The sequence below is a fragment of the Lontra canadensis genome, unplaced genomic scaffold (genome assembly GCF_010015895.1).
Source record: "Lontra canadensis isolate GAN:19392208 unplaced genomic scaffold, GSC_riverotter_1.0 scaffold10, whole genome shotgun sequence".
Classification (NCBI taxonomy): Eukaryota; Metazoa; Chordata; class Mammalia; order Carnivora; family Mustelidae; genus Lontra; species Lontra canadensis.
Window position 1 is genome coordinate 8,489,021 of NW_022631004.1, and position 22,820 is coordinate 8,511,840.

The 22,820-nt window shown below is 41.3% G+C and overlaps 1 protein-coding gene across 1 annotated transcript in view; it reads left to right on the forward strand.

Annotated features, from left to right (window-relative positions):
* The first annotated feature begins 1,934 nt into the window (after positions 1-1,934).
* The window catches only part of NR3C2 (nuclear receptor subfamily 3 group C member 2), a 330,198-nt gene continuing 309,312 nt past the window's right edge, over positions 1,935-22,820 (forward strand). Inside the window, exons 1-2 of the mRNA XM_032855551.1 lie at positions 1,935-2,189; positions 8,143-9,901. Coding sequence (XP_032711442.1) covers positions 2,084-2,189; positions 8,143-9,901 — 1,865 coding nt within the window. The 5' untranslated portion in view covers positions 1,935-2,083. The remainder of the gene's footprint in view (positions 2,190-8,142; positions 9,902-22,820) is intronic.

The window sequence follows — 22,820 nt, forward strand, 5'->3', positions numbered from 1 at the left end:
CCCACCAGCCGGTGGCTGGACGCTTTGCAGCCTCCTCCAGCGGCTGAGGGTGTGACCCGGGGAGGGGGCCGCGGCGCCGCGGGCTCCCCCTGCGGCCGCCCCCTCACATACACACAGACACACACGCTCCGCCGCCCGAGCTGTCACCGGCCACCCCAGGCCCGAAGAGGGGGCGCGGAGAGCCGCGCTGCGGGGCTCAGGCGCGGAATCATCCCGCCGTTACTTCCCGGCTTCCAAGGCTGCCGCCGTCAACGCCGGGGAGACCAGCAGCCCCGGGAAAGGGGCCCGCTTGAGGCAGGGCCGCTGCTGCTGGGGGCGAGCGGGTGCCCGCGTCCCCTTCTGCGCGGTTTGGCGCCGCCGCCTCGCCTCCTCCTGCGGGGTAACAACACTACTGGTCTATAGCTCTACCCACCGTCAGTAGGGCGACTGCCGGGATTATCATCCTCTCCATCCTTACCGCCGATCTGGTAATATTGGACTTGCTGGTGGCGGCGGCAGCGGCGGCGGCGGCGGGAGTCTCGCTGCCCTCACCCCACCCACCCCCTCACCCCCCGCCCCGCGCCCCAGCTTCCCCACCATGTCCTAGAAAAGGTGAGTGCAGCGACAGTCACTTTGCGCTGACAGCGGCGGGAGGGGGTCCGGGGATCGCAGAGGGGGCCCTGGGGAAGGCATGGTCCGCGTAGAGGGCGCGAGTGGGCGAACCGAGGTGGGCTGTGGGCACGAGACCAGGTGCCCGCCGGGCCGCCTCCGGGCAGGGGTGCTGGGCGGCAGGCGAGCGATCGCAGCGGCTGTCCCTGCAAAATCTAACCTAGATTTTACAAGAAGCTGAGATCCAGGGCAAGACCGGCCCTCCGTAAAAGAGGTAAAAACTTAGTAAAAGACACACGTCCATTCCTTTAATAATGAATAATTTGTCAGCGCAGGCTGAGCCGCCGCCTCCTCGCCTGCCCCGGCGCTAGCTAGGTCCCGGACTCCCCTCGCTCCTGCCTGCCGCCTGCGCTCGGCCCGATGCGATCGATGCCAGACTGCTCGCCTGGCCCGGACAGCGCGCGTGACGGCGGGCCCCGCGGGAAAGTTGGGACACTTGGCGATGACTCCCGGCTGCGGGGTCCTGGGGGCCTCTCTGCGCAGGGGACTACTGAGCACCGAAGTCGCCCCCGCCGCCAGGGAGTTCCCCTACCTGGAGCGGCGGCGAATTCGAGTCTTCCTGGGTTCGGGGTCTGGAATCCCGAAGCTCAATTACTGTAAAGAGAGGAGGGGGCCTTTGGGCACAAACAGGGTGAACCCCCCCCCCTCCGATTTTGGCGGGTGCGAGGCCAGGGTGAGGCGGGAGGCTGCACAGCTGCCACCACCGGGCTGCGGGTCGCCGAGGGCTGGGGGACCAGATTTAAGTGTGTACGTCACTAGTGCTGACTCCGGGCCAACCGGGAGCCCAAAACGGAGCCTCAGACGCGGAGCCTCAAAGTCCTTAGAAATCAAAGTTAAGAAGCCCTTCCTTTTGCTTAGTAACTACAGCGTTTGGGTGGGCGAGAGGAGAGTCGAGGAGGGGGCGGTTGGAGTGTCTTGCAGACACTCGATCCTTAGAAAACACTTTGATTCCTTTCCCCTCCTGTGTATTTCTCCCAATTATGGGCACTCCCTCCCACCCATCATAAAGAAGTGAATATCCTCGATGGTAAGCTTTCAAATTGAGCTAGTGGAAAAATCCAATACTAAACTAATAAATGCACCAACAAAATCATAAAGGAGAGCCGCAGCTCTTGACCCTGGCACTTTTTTTTTTTTTTTTTTTTTTTTTTGTGGGATGGTGGGGGGTGGGTGGGAGACAGGCTGCGTTTAAAGGGCTTTGGCTGCACTGTTAAAACAAGGAAATTCAAATCGAGTGGGAACGTGATCCTCTCTTTCGCTGGCAGCGACGCTGCGGCTGCTCTGCCGAGAGGTAACTCGCAAGACGGAGGAAAGGGGCGGGGAGAGGAACCTCGGGGGTCGGGTAAAGCCCACTAGGAATCCTCCCCGGTGCGCGGACGCTGTGGGCGGTGCCTGGGCCAGGGCTGCCGCTCACCTGGCGCTGCAGGTGGAGAGTATGAGGGACAACACCTTGACTGGATCTCGGAAAAACCGACTTCTTCCGCGTCACTACACTTTTCACCTCTTTCCTGATAGCCTGAGGTCGGCAGGAGGAGAGTCAGGTGGGCGCGAGCAAGTTTGGGGCAGTCGAGCGAGAGGGGCGGGGGGCAGCGTGCGGAGAGTGTCTAGTGCCCTGTGTCGTAGCTGCTGCCTGGCACCCCAAGCGTCCGCCGTGGCTGCGGCTTTAAGGGAGCTGCGAGTCTAGGCTGTGTCGCAGCAACTTTGTATCAGTCATGTCGCCCTCCTGGTGACTGACAGCCGGGATTGTCCAATGAGAAGCCCGCCTGACCTGTGCAGCGTGGAGCCTTGCTTCCCTCCGGGCCAATAGGAAGGGCTCAGGGGGGCGGGATAGCAACCTGAACTTTATCTGGACATGTGACCACCCCGGCCCTGGAGCTGGCCCACTCCCCCTCCGGGCTTTCGCCCGCCCTCTCTCGCTCTCTCCGTTCCCACTTCGCCCGCCCTGGCCCTGGCCCTGCCCCCTCCTCTCCGCCCCTCCGCGCCCGGGGTGTCATTGGACCGGGGAGACGCAAGCCAACTTCAGGCTGCTCGGAGGAAGCCCGAGCAGTCACCTGGGTGCAAGAGCGTTGCTGCCTCGGGCTCTCTCGCTGCGGGGAGAGCGGCACTCGCTGGCCTGGATGTGGTTGGATTTAGGGGGGCTCCGCAGCAGGGGTGTCGTGGCGTTGGCGAGCGCTGCAACAGGTAGACGCCGAGAGACGGACCCCGGCCGAGGCAGGTGTGTAGGGGTGCGCCGCGGGGCGCCGCTTGCCGGACTCGGCTTGCGGCCGCGGCGCGGGAGCGTGCACTTTGCAGGGAGAAGTGTCTGCGTAATCCGGAGGCACAGTCAGTATGGTGCTGTGTGCTTGTTGTTTTGTTTTGGTTTTCCACTTTTTACCCCCTTTGGCCGCCAGAGGACTATTTTGGGAAAGTTTGGCCACTTTGGATAAATGCCCTCTAACGAGCAGCTTTCAACCGCCTTTGGCAGTGGGAGGTCTACCTCCCTTCCTCTCCCCAAGGATGAATTTCGGATCGTTTTCCTTCTACAATTTTTAAAGGACGTTTGAATAATATTTCTTAACTCTATCAATTGCGGAAGCACCCAAATCTTAGCTGGAGGTGTAGCGGAAAAGGGCAGTTGAAGGAGATACAGATCCTGATGTAGCCTGTATGAAGAGGGCTCTGGAAATTCGTGCATTTCCCGTTCCCTAGTATTTATAAAACTCTGGAGAGAGGCTAACGCTTTCTGTGGCATCAGTTGGAATTCCAAAGGCAGGAGAGAAAGGATGAAGTTTTTTTTGTGTGTGTCATCCGTACCCTACTATAATGAATTTAGGTGCATGGCTTTTCCTACTGAATTTTAAAAAACTAGGTTTAAATCAGAATGGTTTATGGCACCATCAGTTTTAACTTTATTATAACCTAGAAGTTAGAAAAACTTTTGTTTGATAACAGACAAGTTTTTGAAAGCGGTGAATTTCTAATGCACTTAAATTGTTTTTTAACATTTGTATGGCCATTTCTATAGGTGCTGTTATTGATGATATTTACAAAGTAATTTTAACAGCATTCTCCATCTGTGAAGTTCTGTGAAGTTTTAATTTTATGTTTGAGCTCAAGGCACGCTAGCATTGAAATACCTGAGGATAGAAGTTTAAAAAAAAAAATAAAGGGGAGCTTTTTCCTTTAAGGGAGACATAGTTTGGCTTGGGGATTTTGGAAGGATCAGGTGGCTCAGTGAATTAGGTGAGTGAATAGAAATCAGGTGTGCTCAGTTCTAACTGGTTCTCCCGCTCTCTTAGGTGACCTTGGGCAGGTTTCTATCATTTACCTCGTGTCTAAAAGAGGAGAACATAATAATAGTTCTGTAGTAGGTATGACAGAAAAATGGTCACATACAGCAAACTTTCATAGCGATACAACCACTGAAAATTGTGAAATTGTTAAGGTTCTGTCTTTAAGATGCTCTATTACAGTGACATAACTATAGAAAATGATATGTTTTAAGTGGGACTATGTTTTGGGGATATTAAAAGTGAAAGTGTTTTCAGACAAAATACAAATTCACAAGAATCTTTGTTAATATTCCTGAAAAAAAAAAAACTATTTCCTTAGGAAAAACGCAATTTAACATAGACTGTAAAACATAAAATTTTAAAGTCAGGTTTTTCCTTTGCAAAAATAGTGCTTAAGAGTATATGAATGGCTTGAGGTAGAACTTTCATTAGCGCTTTTCCTTACTTTTGTGAAATTTCCTTTATGTTTTGAGGGAGGCCATTTGCATGAAAAATAAAGGCTCATAATGGTTTTTGTCTTTGTCCCAGTAGAGTCTCTGTTATAGTTTCTGCTGAAAGGGAGACAAGTCTGATTTTATATAAGCTAGATATGTATACATGAAGTGTCTGCTTCATCATATACTTTAGTAACAAAAACTTTCCCTTTACCCACTGGGTATTAAGTTCTATGAGGAGTATAATCATCAACTAGTATTTTCAGTATTTATTAGTAAGTTCAGGTTAACTGAAATTCTGCTTAAGCCATAGTTATTACGCCACTTCCAAAAAGACAACCTGGCTTTTTCCTGGACTACATAGGAAATGAATGCCTAACCTAATCTATTTGTTTACAGAGAAGACTGATTAAAATAATGGGAACTCAGCACAAAATATTTTAATGCTCCTAAGTTTTTAAGAACTCTGATCTTTAAAAATGTTTGCGTTGGAAGCCATGCAGATGTTAGAAGTCCTCTATTCTTTTGTGCTTGACAGTTGCCAACTTTTATTTTCTCTGTTGAGAGGTGCGTCTAAAGTTGGTAGATGAAGACAATACTTTACACAGAACTAATTTAGATTTCAGCAAAGCCTTTTGCAAATTCTTTAATGATAGCCCTGTCAATAACGTGGTGAAATGCAGCCTGTTTTATGTTACTGTTAAGAGTTCGAGGATAGCCAAATAAAACTTGGAAAGTTGTGATCAGCTGCATGATGTTAGTGATAAGATGCTTCCTTGTAGAGTGCTTTAAGATTGTACTTGCCTGCTCTCTTCCATGTAGATTCTCTTCGAATCTTCATGTACCCTCACAAGTCTGAGATTTGGCTCCTGCTTTAGAGCAGAGTGGTGAAAGGCATCCCTTAGAATATTAGTAGGTGTTGTAGAAAAAGGGAGCAGTGGCCAAGTTATTTAGAGGACGCTGGAATAAAAAGGAAACAGGTTTCTGCACTGTAAAACTTCTCAGGAATTCAGCATGCAGGTTTACACTGTGAAACTTCAGAAAAGCAGTTCCTGATCATCCTTTCCAAGAGAATGTTTGGAAGATGGATTTTTGGAGAGGGATCTGGAGATAGGATTCTCCTTTCAGACTGTTGCTTAGGGTTGGGTGGGGTGAGGGGAGTGGAGATGAGGAAGGAAGCTGTAGGTGGAAGGTGTGGAGGCTGGAGACTTTGGAAGCCTCTGGCAAGGGTCCCCAGGCAAGGGTGATCTGCTGGAATTAAGGTAGAGAGTGGTACGGTTCACCGAGAAAGGGAATGTGGGTTTATGGACAGGGTTCAGGGCAGGAGGTGGGGAGGGGGTGATACACAATAGATGTTCAGTTTTGAAGATGAATGGACATGTTTCTTCTGCTGTTTAATGAATTTGGACCTGAAACATCTATACCTTAGATGTGTATCAATTCAAGTTTAGTATGGGGAGGACAGAGTATTCTTAGGTAGAAATAGAAGCACAGAATATTATGGTTACAGGTAAATGGTTTTCCAGTGTAGAAGAGGTCAGTATTAGCAGTTTAAGTCCCATTTCATGACGAGTGTGTGTGTGTGTGTGTGTGTGTGTGTGTGTGTATTTCAACTTGTTTTTTATCCACACTAAATTTTTTGGCTAGAATTATCAGATAAACACCTCAACTGTTGTAATTTGATTTATTTTCCTCTGCTTTGTGATTGACTTGTGATTAGGAATTTATAGAATAATGTTCTTTAAATAAAAGGTTATATGCTAGATTTTAGTGTTCAAAAATTGAGTATTATAAGAGTTAACATCTTTTAATTTGTACTGGGTGATCTGCTTGGGGGCAGTGTTGAAATTGACAAAGTTTCTGCCTCCTGAGAACTCAATATGTAGTGTAGAATACAATGAAGTAAGAGATAATTACAATAGTTAGAAAATTTAGGCATTACATGTCATTATAGAGCCTTGTGATATCTATTGCCAGTTTATTTAGTAGAGCCATTCTATTATTTTTCTGTGTTAATTAATATAAGTTCTGTAGCAGAAGGACTTCCTAGTCTCTTTTCCTGAGGGAAAGCTAGGGAAGATGGGGGTAGTGAGTGGCCAAGGGGGAAAAGGATGAGAGGCCTAAAGTAATATTGGTGTACAGAACTGCAGAAACTGCTTCAGACTTTTATTTGGGTCATGGATTGTTGACACACCTGAAAGGATTTGAAAAATGCGTACATAATGATTTTAGCAGTTTTGTATATTATAATGTAAAAATGTAAAAATGACCTTTTTACTAAGAATGCATTAATTTTCTTTAAGATATGTTTCTTTAGAGTGGTGATTCTCAAAGCAGGGGGCATTTGGCAATGTCTGAAGACATTTTGTTTGTCACAGCCGGATATAGGGAGTACTGCTTGCATCTAGTGGATAGGTGTCAGGGATATTGCTAAACATCTTACAGTGCATAGGACAGACCTTCACCACAAAGAATTATCAGGCCCAAAATGTCAGTAGTGCCGAGGCAGAGATACCCTGGTGTAGAAAGAGACCTGGGATCAAATTCCACCTCTGCCACATAGCTATTGGCCTGTGCCTCAGTTTCCCCAACATATTATTTGGATAATACTTAAATGAATCTTATAGGCCTATTAGGGTAAATAAGAGGCTTATAATGTGGCATCGAATTATATAGTGTGTAGGATTATGTAAATATAACCTATTATAATTATTTTGTCTATGAAATAAATTTACATAGAGAGCCAGTGGATATGGTTGTGTATCTAAGAAAAAACCTGTGGGCTCCCTGAGGATAAGGACTGTGCCTGTTTTGTTTATCACTATAGATTCAGTGACTGGTTGTAGGCCCAGGATGTAGCACACACTTGGTAAATATTTGTTGAATGAATGAACACATAAATTGTCAAGACTCATCTCAGACTTCCTCTATTTACTGTTGAAAAGAAAACTGTCTCTGCTGGAAGTCTTTATAGTGGAGGTACTACTAAGTAAGGATGCATGTCAAAGTCCCTGCCAGCATCGAAATACGGAGCATCTAGTGCTGACATTCCCGAGTTGTTATACTGCCTCTCTATGGAGCTGTGGACCATCTTAATTAATCAGGATACATGAATCTTTATTTTTCAGTACTGACATTATTTTATCCTCATCACTAATCCATTTTAAGAAAATCTTATTTTTTAAAGAAATAATTCTTAAGTTACTTTTCTTGTGATAATTCACTTGATAACTTTAATTTCATATTGAGAAAAGGTAACATTGGTTGTATTTCTGTATTGTTTTTAATAAAACTATGTGTTAGATATGGAAAACAGCTTCCATATGCTTGAAAAACTCCAAAGGTTTTGGAGTCAGAAGATTTAGTTTAAACCCAACTACATTACATATCACTTCTTTGACCTTGGGCAAGTCACCCATATCACTAAGCCCTTCCTTTCCTCCTTGCCTGCCTCATCAGTCCAGGATTACTCTGAATATTAAATAAGTTAATATTTGTAGATATTTTGTGCAAATCTAAAGGCTGTATTATAGCAACATGTTACTTTTATTTAGATGCAAAATAATTTTATGTGATTGCTGCTTATAGTCTAGCTTCTGGACAAGTCATAGTCAGGACTGTTAATAAGAGTACCAAAAAGGTAACAATTTTAATATAATTAGAAGTATTGCTTATGACAAGTAGAATATGTACATATAGCTTAGTAAATGGAATTTTGGAATGTCTTCTAGAGTAATATTGCTATAAATGACTCTAATTCAATTTTTTAATATAAATTTATTTGTTAGCTATGGAGACCAAAGGCTACCACAGTCTGCCTGAAGGTCTAGATATGGAAAGACGGTGGGGTCAAGTTTCTCAGGCTGTGGAACATTCTTCCCTGGGACCTCCAGAGAGGACCGATGAGAATAACTACATGGAGATTGTCAACGTAAGCTGTGTTTCCGGTGCTATTCCAAACAACAGTACTCAAGGAAGCAGCAAAGAAAAACATGAACTACTCCCTTGCCTTCAGCAAGACAATAATCGGTCTGGGATTTTAACATCTGATATTAAAACTGAGCTGGAGTCTAAGGAACTTTCAGCAACTGTGGCTGAGTCCATGGGTTTATACATGGATTCCGTAAGAGATGCCGACTACACCTATGATCAGCAGAACCAACAAGGAAGCGTGAGTCCAGCAAAGATTTATCAAAATGTTGAACAGCTGGTGAAATTTTACAAAGAAAATGGCCATCATTCTTCCACTCTAGGCAGTGTGAACAGGCCCTTGAGATCCTTCATGCCTGACTCTGGGAGCTCTGTGAATGGTGGGGTCATGCGTGCCATTGTTAAAAGCCCTATCATATGTCATGAGAAGAGCCCATCTGTTTGCAGCCCTCTGAACATGACCTCTTCAGTCTGCAGCCCTGCTGGAATCAGCTCTGTGTCCTCCACCTCTGCCAGCTTTGGCAGTTTCACAGTGCACAGCCCTATCACCCAGGGGACTCCTTTGACATGCTCCCCTAATGTTGAAAATCGAGGCTCCAGGTCGCACAGCCCAGCACACGCCAGCAATGTGGGCTCTCCTCTCTCAAGTCCATTAAGCAGCATGAAATCCCCAATATCCAGCCCTCCGAGTCATTGCAGCGTAAAATCTCCGGTCTCCAGTCCTAATAATGTCATTCTGCGATCCTCTGTGTCTAGCCCTGCAACCATCAACAATTCAAGGTGCTCCGTTTCCAGCCCTTCCAACACAAATAACAGATCCACGCTTTCCAGTCCAACTGCTAGCACCGTGGGATCTACCTGTAGCCCGGTAAACAATGCCTTCAGCTACGCTGCTTCTGGTGCCCCAGCTGGATCCAGTGCAGCCCGGGATGTGGCTCCTAGTCCTGACACACAGGAGAAAGGTGCTCAAGAGGGCCCTTTTCCTAAGAGTGAGGAAGTCGAGAATGCCATCTCCAACGGAGTGGCTGGCCAGCTTAGCATTGTCCAGTACATAAAACCGGAGCCGGATGGAGCTTTTAGCAGCTCATGTCTGGGAGGAAATAGCAAAATAAATTCTGATTCCCCGTTCTCAGTACCAATAAAACAAGAATCAACAAAGCATTCATGTTCAGGCACGTCTTTTAAAGGGAATCCAACTGTAAACCCATTTCCGTTTATGGATGGCTCATATTTTTCCTTTATGGATGATAAAGACTATTATTCTCTATCAGGAATCTTAGGACCACCTGTGCCCGGCTTTGATGGTAACTGTGAAGGCAGTGGATTCCCAATGGGTATTAAACAGGAACCAGATGATGGGAGCTATTATCCAGAGGCCAGCATCCCTTCATCTGCTATTGTTGGTGTGAATTCAGGTGGACAGTCTTTTCACTACAGGATTGGTGCTCAAGGTACAATATCTTTATCACGATCGGCTAGAGACCAATCTTTCCAACACCTGAGTTCCTTTCCTCCTGTTAATACGTTAGTGGAGTCATGGAAATCACATGGCGACCTGTCATCTAGAAGAAGTGATGGATATCCAGTTCTAGAATACATTCCAGAAAACGTAACAAGGTAAGTTGGTTTTTTCCTCCTTTTTTGAAAATCATGGCTTTAGAAAATGTTGAAAAGGTCAGTATTCACAGTTGATAAATTTAAACACGTTTCAGCTTACTGTTTTATTTTTGTTTTCCACATGGTCATTTAGTGCCACCTCTTTCCATGTTTGTAAAATGTCACTGCTTTTTTGAAGTAGAGAAACAAAAAATTCTTAAAATCTTTTAGAAAATATTTGTGTTGATTGTGAAGGAGTGTCTGTGGGTTTCCCCTCCCCCTTTCCGCATTGCCTGTCGTAGGTATTTGGGAAAAGTTTATTTTCTGCTGCCTGTTACTATATTTACTTTAGCAGACTAGTGCTAGATTAATTTTTTCTTTAGCTGGTTCACTAGAATTGTTTTAAATTTGTTTCTTGTGGTCTTAGTCTTTTTTCTTAGCTTTTATTAATAACTTCATTGGTTATGAAATATGAAATTGGACCCCAAATCTGTTACCCACAAGCTCTGCACCCTCTTTTTCCTTTTTTGAGTAGGTTAATTATATGTCAGTCATGGTTTTCAATACAAATAAATCATTTCCTTAACTGTTGAGGGCTTTTAAAGACTCAGCACATCTAAAATTACTAAGTGGACAGTCTTGCTTTCTTACTCATATTGGAAGTGAAATATGTCACTGCAGTTCTGAGTTGGTATAACTTATAAGATCTGCAAGAAGACATACTTTACTTACTGTAAAATAACTCTTGACTTTGCTTTTTGCTTATAGCGTATTGTATAAATTTAGAAAAAAAACAAGGAAGAGGTTTTCGATATGACTCTGAAGGGTGGTTCTAAGTTATACAATGAATACTTGCATTGGACTTTGCTTCAGTACTGTTTTTATTACATGGTTGTGATAAATGGTCCCTTTATTGAACATATAAAGAATAGATGTCCTAGATACAGTTCTTTCACTTGGCATTTAGGAATATGTGGATTTTTCCCATAAAAACTTACATTTTGGGAAATACTTTCATCCCATTAACATGGGGTTTACGTGTATTTCTATATCTTTCTCCTCCTGTTCTCTTATGAGCCAAAAGCTAAAAGTTTAATTCATGCGTTCTTTTCCTTGTCGTTGATTCAAACCTTGCTCCTCTTGCCTTTATGGAAGCAAACATTCCTTTAAATGATACGTTATTACTGTTCTCGATAGCATGAACAATCATGTTCTGATACTGCCTCTATCTCTTAAATTCTGAACCCTAATGGAAGATAGCCTAAGATAGCATGGCTTTCATCAGGAGCAAACTCAGCATGTGGTCTCCTGCTAGTGCTTTGTTTTACTTTTAGAGAAGGAAATTTTGCACATGATGTCGATATTTTTGTAAGTGATGTTTTTGGTGAGTTAGTATGAGGGAGTACAGCCTGGTAGTATGAGCATGGCTGCCCGGGTTGAAATCCCAGCTCTGCCACCTAATTGCTTTGTGTTCCTGTGCATACCCCTTCCCCTCTGGGCTTTTAGTTTTCTCATCTGGAGGAAAAAGAAAAAAGAATTCAACAGTACGCATCTCAAATATAGTTAAGATAATTGAGTTAATTTTGCATATCATCTGGTATGCAATAGGTATTATATACATTTTAACTCTTACTGTTAACATTTGATTAGTGTGCACAATTTTTAGCTTTCATATCCTTTAGTTTTCTGTTTTCTTCACTATGTGAAATTGTAAAATAGTTTAAAGAAATATCTTATACGTAATTGAAAGAAATATTTGTTGATAATTCTTTTTTTCAATTCATTTTATTTCTTTTCATGTTCCAAAATTCATTGTTTATGCACCATACCCAGTGCTCCATGCAATACATGCCCTTCATGATACCCACCACCAGGCTCACCCAACCCTCCATCCCCTCCGAAACCCTCAGTTTGTTTCTCAGAGTCCACGGTCTCTCATGGTTCGTCTCCCCTCTCCGATTTCCCCCAACCCAAATCTCCTTTCCTTTACCCAGTGTCCTCCGTGTTATTCCTTATGCCCCACAAGTAAGTGAAACCATATGATAATTGACTCTCTCTGCTTGACTTATTTCACTCAGCATAATCTCCTCCAGTCCCATCCATGTAGATACAAAAGTTGGGTATTCATCCTTTCTGATGGAGGCGTAATATTCCATTGTATATATGGACCGTATCTTCTTTATCCATTTGGCTGTTGAAGGGCATCTTGGTTCTTTCCACAATTTGGCGACAATTCTTGCTAAATTCTACTCTATTATTATTTTTTATGGTTACACATGCATCATACATTTGCCAGTACATATTTATTTGCTTTTATAGTTTTTTTAAGGCTCTTGCTTTGGGTAATGATATTTCTGATAGCAATGGTAGGGCTGTAGTAGATAAAATCATTAGTTCTCTGCTTTGTTTTGTTCTGCATCCTATTTCTGCTATTTGAACTATAGGTTTTACACTCACTCAATTCCTAAAGCCCCTCCTGATGTTCTAGTGACCCATAGACTTAAACATGTTAATGTGAGTCACTGACCTTGAGCCTGCTCTGCATTTGAGGTGTTCAATGTCTCTTCTGGAGTACGCCAAAATTCTTTACATACGTGTTAATATAGTCAGAGGGGGTTCATTTTGTTTACATACATGTTGGCATTATCCTAGTGAGTATACATTTTCCAAAAACTCTAATAACAAAGCTTCAATGTTATGAAGTCTCTTACAGATTACTGATTCTTGACAGCTTTTTCTGGTGAGTATTATCCTAACCTGTTTGTTTTGATTATTCTCAGAATAAAGGCTCAAGGATTGGAAGATACTTAGATATTTTTCTAGATTTCAGTGCGCATATTAGAATATTTCATTTAACCTCATCCATACTTTATCACTGGTCTCTTATTTAATGTCTTCTGGATCAAAATCCAACCTTTTGGTCTACATCTTAATGTGGGATGATGATACCCTGTTCTAGGGGACGTGGAATAAATTAAAGAATTCCAGGTTGTGGAGAATCAAGATAGAATGTGACCGTTCCTATGTTTCATAATAACCTTTGTCTTTAGACTGAACTCTGAGCTGTTTTCTAATAGGTCTCAAAGTGTTTGGGATTCCTGAGACCCTTTCAGGGAGGTTTATGAATTGAAAGATCACACATTGGTAAAAGATCCACTCAAAATGGAAGATAGACCAGTGGCTTTTAATGTGATAGTGTATGAAAAGTTCACTAATACGGTTTCAGATCCACATTGCAACTAACCTTCAAGAAATTACTTACAGGCAGTTTTCAGGGTAGTATTAAAGAATCACATCTGTAGCTATCTCTAATGATCATTAAAGTGCTCATCCTTTTTCCAACAACGTACCTGCATAAAGCCAGATTTTTTTCATACATTGAACCAAAACCTGTCACCACACATTGAATGTAGAAGTAGATATGAAAATCCAGCTGTCTTCTATTAAGTGAGATAATAGACTTACAAAAATGTAAAACAGTGTCACCCTCCTCACTCAAGTTTTTGTGTTGGGAAACAGTTATTTTTTCATAAACATATGCTTTTGTTAACATGTAACAACTTCTTAGTTTTAAATGATTTAAAATGAATACTAGTTTTAATTTCTAATGCGATAAATACCATTAGCTGTAACTCACATAAACAAAAAGCTTTTTGGTATCCTCAGTATATTTTAAGAGTGGAAAGGTGTCCTAAGACCCAAAAGCTGAGAGGTGCTTGTCTCTTTTATTCTGTACACCCTTTGGAGATTAATGAAAAAAGAGGCTATTATTTTATTTGTGTTAGCCTCACTGAATATTATGCTGAGGAAGGAGTACCCTATTCACATAAGAAAAATGATTCTCATCTAGTTAATTTTTCAAGCTGATAGAAGTGAGTAATGGCTGTGAAGTGTGTGTTATCCTCATCCCTGTCTGTGGGCATCCTGAGAGAGCAGTGACGAAAGCCATCTGTCTGTTAATCATTTCTAGTGAGTGGATAGCCAGGCCACCAAAGTGTAAAGTAAATTATGACAGAAGCTGAATGTAAAGCCTTGAGGATGGACACTGGACCTGGTTATGTCATGTAGATTGGAGTTTCCCTGTCAGCTAGGACACAAAACTGTGACCTTGGTGAGTCACACCTTCTCTGGGCCTCAGTTTCTTCATAAAAAGTGAACATGTTGAACTCCGTGCTCTCCGAGGTCTGCCAGCCAGACTACTAAGTGGCTGTGAAGTTTCCTTTGAGTTCTGTATGTTAAAAATCAAAATAGAGTATCCTTTAACATATTTGCTGATCTGGTGTCAACTATATTTGAATCACAGGTGTAGCTGTGTAGTTTCCAGGGTGTTTTGGATAGAAAAATGTCATTGTCATTTATCTTTTAGAATTGAGTAGGGGTGAGTTATTATACTCTGAAAAAGCAGAGTATTTTTGAATCATGTCTTTTTTATTAAAGTTGATACTCATGATGAATTTCTTGTTCTTTTAATTTACACTCTTCCTTTTGAAAGCAGCGTTTTTCTGTTGATACAACATTGATGTTTATGGCGATGGTCATAGTCACTTTGATAGCATCATAAGAGCGCTAACATTGATTTAGACCTTTGAATATAAAGTTCACTGTTTCAAAGGGCATATTCTGGTAGGTTTCAAGATGGGTAGTCAGGTGTTTATAACTTTATCTGTGCTGCATTTTTTTCCATGAAAGAAGGAAACAATTTAGTAAACAACCTACAGTTGTTTTTTATTTTTCAGTTGTCCCTAGAGTTTTTAAAAACTCCCCTTCTGTAATAAAGCAAAAGCTTCAGAATTCAAGGAGTTACAAAAGTTGCCCTGCCTCTTAGCAAACTTTATGAGTAAACCATTGAGATCTAAATATCTCTGTGTAATGCAAAGTATGAAAAAATGATGATTGGGGTGGGATGTGGAATTGGATTGATTATTAGTGTTTACTATAATAAATCATTAAGAATTACTGCTGTCATTTGAAAGTGAAAACATGGAACTTTCTTTTTCTTATTATTTGTCTCACAGTTTTTTGATTTTGAAATTGCTAGTGTACCTAGAATTTCTCCCGGTTAGTATTCTAAATAATATTTTTAGAAATGATTTCACAATGAGACTTGCTTCTCCCGATGATTCATTCACTTCCATTCATTTATAGTATTTCTGGTGAGAGTAGTGATAATTTTATTGGAAAAAAAAAAAAAGCAAACCCTTAGTGCTTTTTAACGAGTAAATCATTAAGTACAACGCAGTTTGATAAATTTTGCTTTTAACATCACAAGTGTCCTAGGTTTATATATCAGTATGTCCACCTTTTATCATCTAGAGTATTAGTATACTTAGAACTGTTTACTTCATACTTAAAAAATGGAGATAAAAGCTGTGGTTTCAGTTAAATAGACTCAAGTTATTCAACTTCAGGCTGTTTGCATGCACAGCAGTGTTGTGTTAAAATTAGGACCTGGAGGGGAGCCTGGGTGGCTCAAGTCATGATCCCAGGGTTCTGGGATCAAGGATCCTACATCAAGCCCCACATGGGGCTCCTTGCTCAGCAGGGTGCCTGCTTCTCCCTTCCCTCTGCATGTTGCTAGTACTCTTTCTTGCTTGTGCTCTTTCTCTGTCAAATAAATAAAATCTTAAAACAAAAAACCTAGGATCTGGAGGTGTAGCATTTAATGGATTTGATGCCTTTTGTGCTATTGAAATTCTGGATGTGTCTGATGTTTTCTTTACTTGTAATGTTTAGGGGAATACCAGATATTATGTTGATCACAAGTAATTTAGGAGTAACCATTCACTTCCCCTAATGCTTTGATATTAACTTTTTTCTTCAAAATACTTTTTTTCCAGGCTTTCAACTGTTGCTTTAGTTTCATATTACTCATCTACTGATAAAATTTCAGCTCTTCTGCCAAATAATATATCATTTTCTTTCACTTACTAAATTCAAATCAAGAAAAAAAAGTCTGCTTCGTTATTAAATTTAAATATAGTCATTAAATTATGTGTTTTTGTGGACCGCATTTCAAAGTTTATTAGTGAAAACCAAGGAAATAGAATTATGTTAAATGTATAGGTCTTCATCTTAAATTTTAGAATTTCTAGTTTTAAACTTGTCAAGTATAGGCTTTGTGTTCAGTTTTAAGAGTTTTATTTTGTTCTTTATATAGTAAAGTAATGATGAAGTTAAAATGTAACTACATATAAGCACCTGTTACTTAATTGATGTCTGGAAACCTCTGGATTTATGATTGTCAGTGGTGAGGCCTAGGCCAAAATTTCTTTGTAGAAAAGAGGTAGAAATTCCTTATATTTATGCAAGAAATAGAAAACTGTAGTATAAGGAAGGAAAGAGAACAAACACAAAGTAATTCGAATACTTAAAAGTTCACTAGGGAGAGAGAGTGAGCTAATAACTGGTGATATGGATTCATAACTGTGGCTGTGACTTCATTTTATTAATGAGGATTCCTTCATTGGGATGTATCCTCACCTTATAGATTAGGAGTTGTGGAGACATATAAACAAGAATTGTAATCTAAAATAAAATGAAGTAAGGTTTATAATGGGCAAAGTCAGCTTTGGTATTCTGACAGTATAAGATTATCTAGGCAAGCTTTGGGAAATGGAGAGATGGGGTGGTGGTGGTCAGAATTGATAGTAATCCTTAGTCTTAAAGTTTTTGCGGAGAGTAGGAGTGGTCATTTCCTGATGGAGCGAGTCACATGAGCAAAACTTGGAGATTGGCAGAAAACACTGATTGTGGTCATGCTTTATGGCTGACTGCGACACACAGAGAACTGGGGGGAAGAAAGCCTGGAAGAGGTTAGTTAGTTGGGACTAGAAGGGAGTAGAATTTGAAAGTCACACTAAGAAATTTGTACTTAATTTGGGAGGTAGTGAGGAACTACTGAAATGTTGGAGCAGGGAAGTGGCATGAGCTGAAGTGTACTTTGGAAAAACCTTAATTAGGCAGTGGTTGTGGGGTGGAGCCTTGTTAAGAAGTTATTGCAACAGTAGAGGGGGATAGGAACTTGACTCTCTGTCCAGAGTAATGAAAAAAAAAAAAAAAAAGGACAGATGTGAGATTACAGAAGAAGCCCTTGTGGGTGTTAATTTTTGTATATATTTTTTTTTATTTTTGAAATGATCACTAACTTAAAAAAAAGTTAAGTCCATTATGAATAATTATAAAGGACATTCACATAGCCACAATATAACCATCAAAATCAAGAAGTTAACATTAAGTTACTTGCTTTAGACCCACCTTGCACTTTTTTGCCCCAGTCCTGGAGTCAGCTGCGTCAGCAGAGTCAGACTGCCCCCATTCCCACAGATACTCTCCTGCCTATGACTGGAAGTCTAACTCGTGTTCTGGGTCACAGGGCCACATTCCCCCAACAGAGGTCCTCCTTATTCCATTCTAACACTGACTCCCCCTGCTTGGGTTCTGATACTATGTACTAGACCTTGTGTACACATGGATGTGTGAATCTTCCTCCCCACCCTTGCACTGGGCATCAGAGCTACCCTTGGACTTGGTGCCCCACTGTGAGCCATGACAGCTGTCCACACCCTTCCCTCTACTGTGGATCTCTACTTCACTGTGTCTTGCCAAATGGTTTTAGGAGTGAAGTGTGAAGGAAGAGAAAGGAGAACACTTGATACTTCCATAGAAACGGAAAGAGGGTCAAGTATGTGGAAAATCAGCGAAAACTCAACATGTTATATAAGTTTGACTGTCATGGATAACAATGAGCAATAAGAGAAATGGAGAGGTCAAAAAGAGTAGTAGCCTTGGAGAAGAAGTAATGATTTATCTTGGATATAGGAGTTTTCAATTCCAGACTACCTGTAACCGAAGGAGTTCTCTCTACAGGTGGAAATGTTGATCTGGAGGTCTAGGAAGCCTCTTCCTAGAAGTGGCGGTTGAGGGTGTCAGTGTTGGTGCTATTGCCCATGGAGAGATTGTATGTATGACTCCAGTGTCATTTAAAGTGCATTCTGCTAGGACTTTGGAGGAACAGAACCCCATTTAGGAGATGAACAACACATCCTAATAAAGGAGACAGGGAGTTGTTTAGAGAATCAAGATAGTGCCAAGTCATGGATGCCAAGGGGAAGAATCAGTAGTCAGAGATTTCCAAATTAGAAGGGCTCTAAGGCTATCTATAAATCCAACCCCAAGACTAAGGTCCAGAGAGATTATATGCCTTTTCCAGGATCACATAAAGCAGTTGGTAACTGAGCTGGGAGTAGATCCTGTCCTTTTGTCTATTACATTATCCTTTCCTTCAGTAGGAGGTAGTGTTCAAAACCTAATGATGGGGTGAGGAGGACCGTAAGTTGGACTGAATAGTTGGTGCTCGTGATTTTTCTAGAAGGAATTCTGTTGAGTGGTGGGAATGAGAATCAGACTGTGATTGGCTAAGGAGTAAGTTAAGAAGGAAGAGGAGAGACTTGGGGGTTGCGGGAGGCATCTGTTCAGTGGTAAAGAGAAAGGGTGAGAGAGGAGCCACAGCTTTGGAGTCTAAGGATTGTGTTGGACAGGTGAGCCGTGAAGAGGGTGGCGAGGGCACTGCGCCCTGATTGAGCTACAAGGTGTAAGAAGCAGGGCAGATGCCTGATGGGGGCAGTGTTCTGGGATGCTGAGAATAAAAGGGAGACTGCAGTCAGCCACAGGGTCGGATATTTAACTGCCCCGTTGAACCAGTGTGTGCCAGCAGTTACTGGCAGCCAGCATCACTGTTTGTACAGATACGGAAACTGAGGCCCAGCAGGTATATGTGATTTGCTTAAGGCACATAGCAGAGGTAAATAAAGAAACAAATACTTGAGATAGAGAAGAAAACTGAATGTCCTAACCAAAAAAATAGATGGCTCTTTTAAAAACATAAATCAGATTATGCAGCTCATGTAAAGCCCTCTGGCTGCTTCTCATTGCCAGTGGCATAAAGTAAACTAATTGAGGGCCTGAAAAGCCCTGAAATATCAGACCTCTGACTACTTTATTTAGTAACTGTTTTTTTTTTTCTTGCTCAGTCCCCACACTGACCTTTCTGTGGCTCAGATCAACCAAGCCCCCTTCCCTCTGGGGGCCTCTGTACTTAGTGTTCTCCCTACCAAGAAGGCTTTGTCTCCAGATTTGGGTTGTCTGCTCCTTCTTATCACTTGGCATTAGCTCAGATGTCACCCTGTCAGAGGTCTTCCTGACATCCTGTTTAAAGTAGTGCCCCCCCCCCAACCTTCTAACAACACATCACCTACTTTTGTTGTCTTCATAGTGCATACCTATCAGAAGTTATCTGTTTACTTGGCTTCCTCTAGTTAGAATGTAAACATCCTGAGACAGGGCCCTCAGCTGTCCTGTTTACCAGTCCATTTGCCATACCTAAAACAGTGCCAGGTGCATTGTTGATGTTCAATAAATCCCCACTGAACGAACGAATGAATTGGTTAGCAGAGGAACTTGGGGCAGGCATGTATCTGGAATGACTAGGTAAGTGTTGGTGGTTGTGGAAGACTAGTACAACTATTGTCAAATAACCGAGCAAAAAATTGTGGTGACTTCTATCAGCATATTTTTAAGGATTTTCATAAAAATAATCAACATACGCTGTTCTTGTTTTTTTCTGGCCTCAACATAATAAAGTAGTTGGTAATGATGTATTACAAGCTGTATGGTGACACAGTATTTTGAGGTCATTTATTTATTTTTAATTTGCAAACAGCAAAATTCACTGTTTTTGGTGTGCAATTCTTAAAGTTTTGCCAACTATATAATCCTATAGCCACCACCCACTCAAGATAAGAATAGTTGTGTCACCCACTAAAATTCCCTTATGTTGTCCCTTCTCAGTCAACCCCCTCTTCATTCCCAAACCCGAGTGACCATTTATATGTTCCCCATCTTTGTAGAATAGTTTTCTCTAGGTAGTCATATAAATGGAATTACACTTTTTATAGCCTTTTGATTCTGGCTTCTCTTAATTAGCATAATGCACTTGACATTCATGCATGTTGTTGCACGTATTATCAGTTTCTTTTTAATGCCAAGTAGTACTCCGTGTGTGCCTACACCACAGTTTGTTCATCTGTCACCTGTTGTTTGCAGTTTTTGCTGTTACAAATAAAGCTGCTGTAAATACTCACATACAGATATCTGTGTGGACATATGCTTTATTTTTCTTCAATAAATACCTGTAGGTGGAATGGCTAGGTCATATGGTAGGTGTAGGTTTAATTGTTAAGAAACTGTCCAGCTGTTTTCCAAAGTGTTTGTACCGTTTTACAACTCACCAGCAGTGTGTGAGAGCTCTGGTTCCATTATATCTTGCCCACACTTAGAGAGTCTGTCTTTTTAAATTTTAGACATTACAATAGGTGTGTAGTGATAACTCATTATCATGTAAATTGGCATTTCTTTACCACCTAAATGATACTGAACGCTTTTTCATGTGCTTCCTTGCCATTCATAGGCTGCCTTCTCATGCCTGTGAACTTTGTTGCCCATTTTTATTGGGTTGCTTTCTTCTTTTTGAGTTCTTTTATCAGTGGATTTTAATGTGAACTTTTTGACAGAAGACTTTTTGACAGAAGAGAAAGATAGCTATTTAAATTTATAATAGATAATAGATAGAAATAATAGATAGTTTTCAAATTATTTAGTACCTGCTCTGTTCTTACAGTGGGTGAGCAAACCACATGTCTTCCCTGTATTCCCCTCTAGCTGGGGAGATGACTCACATGAGTTTATACAGCTTTTTTTTTTTTTTTGGTTGTTCTGTAATTATGTGTTTGATTGCATGATGCAGATAAGAACTGTTTCCAAAGATTAGAAAAGAAAGAGTTCTGTGTGGGCTGGAATAGCCAAGGAAAGCTTCATAAAGGAGGTGAATTTCAGTTGACATTTGAAGATTGGTGGTATTTGGTGGAGAGTAGAGATGTATCAGAGGAATGAGTAACAGTACAGGCCAGGTGTTTGGACATAGGACAAATGAAGCCTGCTTGGACAGCTTAATGCTATTTAGAGAAAACTAGATGATAGAAATCTGTGAGTGCCAAAAAGAAGTGTTTGGCACTTTTAATATAGCATTATTAAACATTCTCATAACCTAGAAAGTGACATAAAAGGGTAGAAAGGTAAATATGGTAAGGGAGATAAGAAATAGTGACTGAAACAAAAAAGCATTGGAAAGACCATCATGTTGGTAATTCAAGCTAAGAGGATAAGTGCCTGAGTTGTCGGAATGTTGGGCAAGGGATGGAAGTTAGAGTTTGAAGGAAGAAATAATTGAATGACAGATTATTGGGCCCAAAGCCTGTTCCTTTCCACTATTCCACTATGCCACTATGCCACAGCACCAAAAAATGTGGATTGCCGCAGGGTATAAGGAATAAAAATAGCAATAAGGAGAAAAATTGAGCATAATTATGACTAAGAGAAAAGGAGTGAAATAATTTTATTTGGATGAAAGTAAATCTGATAATTTTGATACCAAAATAGAGTACTTTTTATTAGACTGGGGGAAAAAAAAATACCCTGGGAAATGGAAACAGGAAGAGCCACCTCCTGGTTTGACAAAGTTGGAAAGCAAAAAGTGGTGTAAATGAATCAGAAATGTCAATGTATGGAATTCAGACATGCACACACGTATATAAATGAACAGAATCCTAGCTTGTTTGGAAGGCCATTTCTTGTGTCCTCAAGTAACTGGTGTTTGAATTAACAGTGCTCTTTCCAAAACTGGAAATGTGCTCATTTTCTTCCATCACATGTTAGAGTTTGTATTTACTTAATAAATATTTTTCTGATAAGTTTGAGAAGAGATTCCAAGTGCAAAGTTTGGGAGTGTTGAGATTTTAGATGGGAGCAGATATTCTTTAATTTACTCCAATTTAGATTCTCCCTGTAGTTTTGAAATGGAAATTATGTTCAGAGCAGCTTTTGTTCTTAAAACTAAGGTAACATGGAAGAATATATGGTCCCACAATACAAAACATTTTTTTTCTCTGTTTCTCCATCATTTTCAGACCCAGCCAAGGTAAATGTACATGTGAGGTATTCCTTTGAGACTTCTGGAAGCATTTGAGTTTTCTGTATGTGGCAGAATTATGATAATTTTGTTGACATATACCCTGTATTTTGGACTTGGTTGGTATGATTCAGGTGAAAACAGCACTCTCCCCCTCTTCAATACTGTTTTTTTAGCAAACTGAAGAAACTGACAGATGGGTAAAGTAGGGGAAGGAGAGGTTACAAGCACGATAACCTTTCATAGTGAAAATCTAGAGCTAGGAACTCTTATATAACTTCTGAAACCACTCTATGGAAGGGTCTTAGGTGTCTATTAGCAGCTATGCCTTACTTTTAAGCTAGTGTTCATTTAAAAAGCTAAAGATTTTTGTGAGAGAGTATAACTGCGTGCATTGTGCATTTGTTGAAGGATGAATTTGTTGCCAGTACCTGAGAATAGAATAAATAAAAACCAAAAACCTAACTGTGAACATGGCCCAGCCTCTGTGATTTCATAACACCGATGAAATGTGCTTTTTACAAAATTTTAACTCTTGACAATTTACTGCGGCAGAAATAATCAAATCTAGTAGTATGAGGGTTTAAAGGAGAATAGACGTAAAGCAAGTGTTAAAAAGATCAATGTTGTTTTAACAGGGAAAATGACTAAATTTCTATGAATGTGTCAGCATCTGTGTACAGTCCGTCTCCTCCACACATGTAACTGATACTGTGCATGCTACCCTGAGTTATTCAAGGCTTTTAATCAATGAAGAATGATTGAAGTTTGTCATACTATTTTTAGTGCTTCAGTTGCTTGGCTTAAAAGGGGATGCTCTTCCCTGGTCGTTAGCTCAGGAGAGGAAAGAGAGAAAGACTATTACAAGACTGCAGAAAGGGAGATTTTTCAAAGAGGAATGCACTGCCACCTATAAAT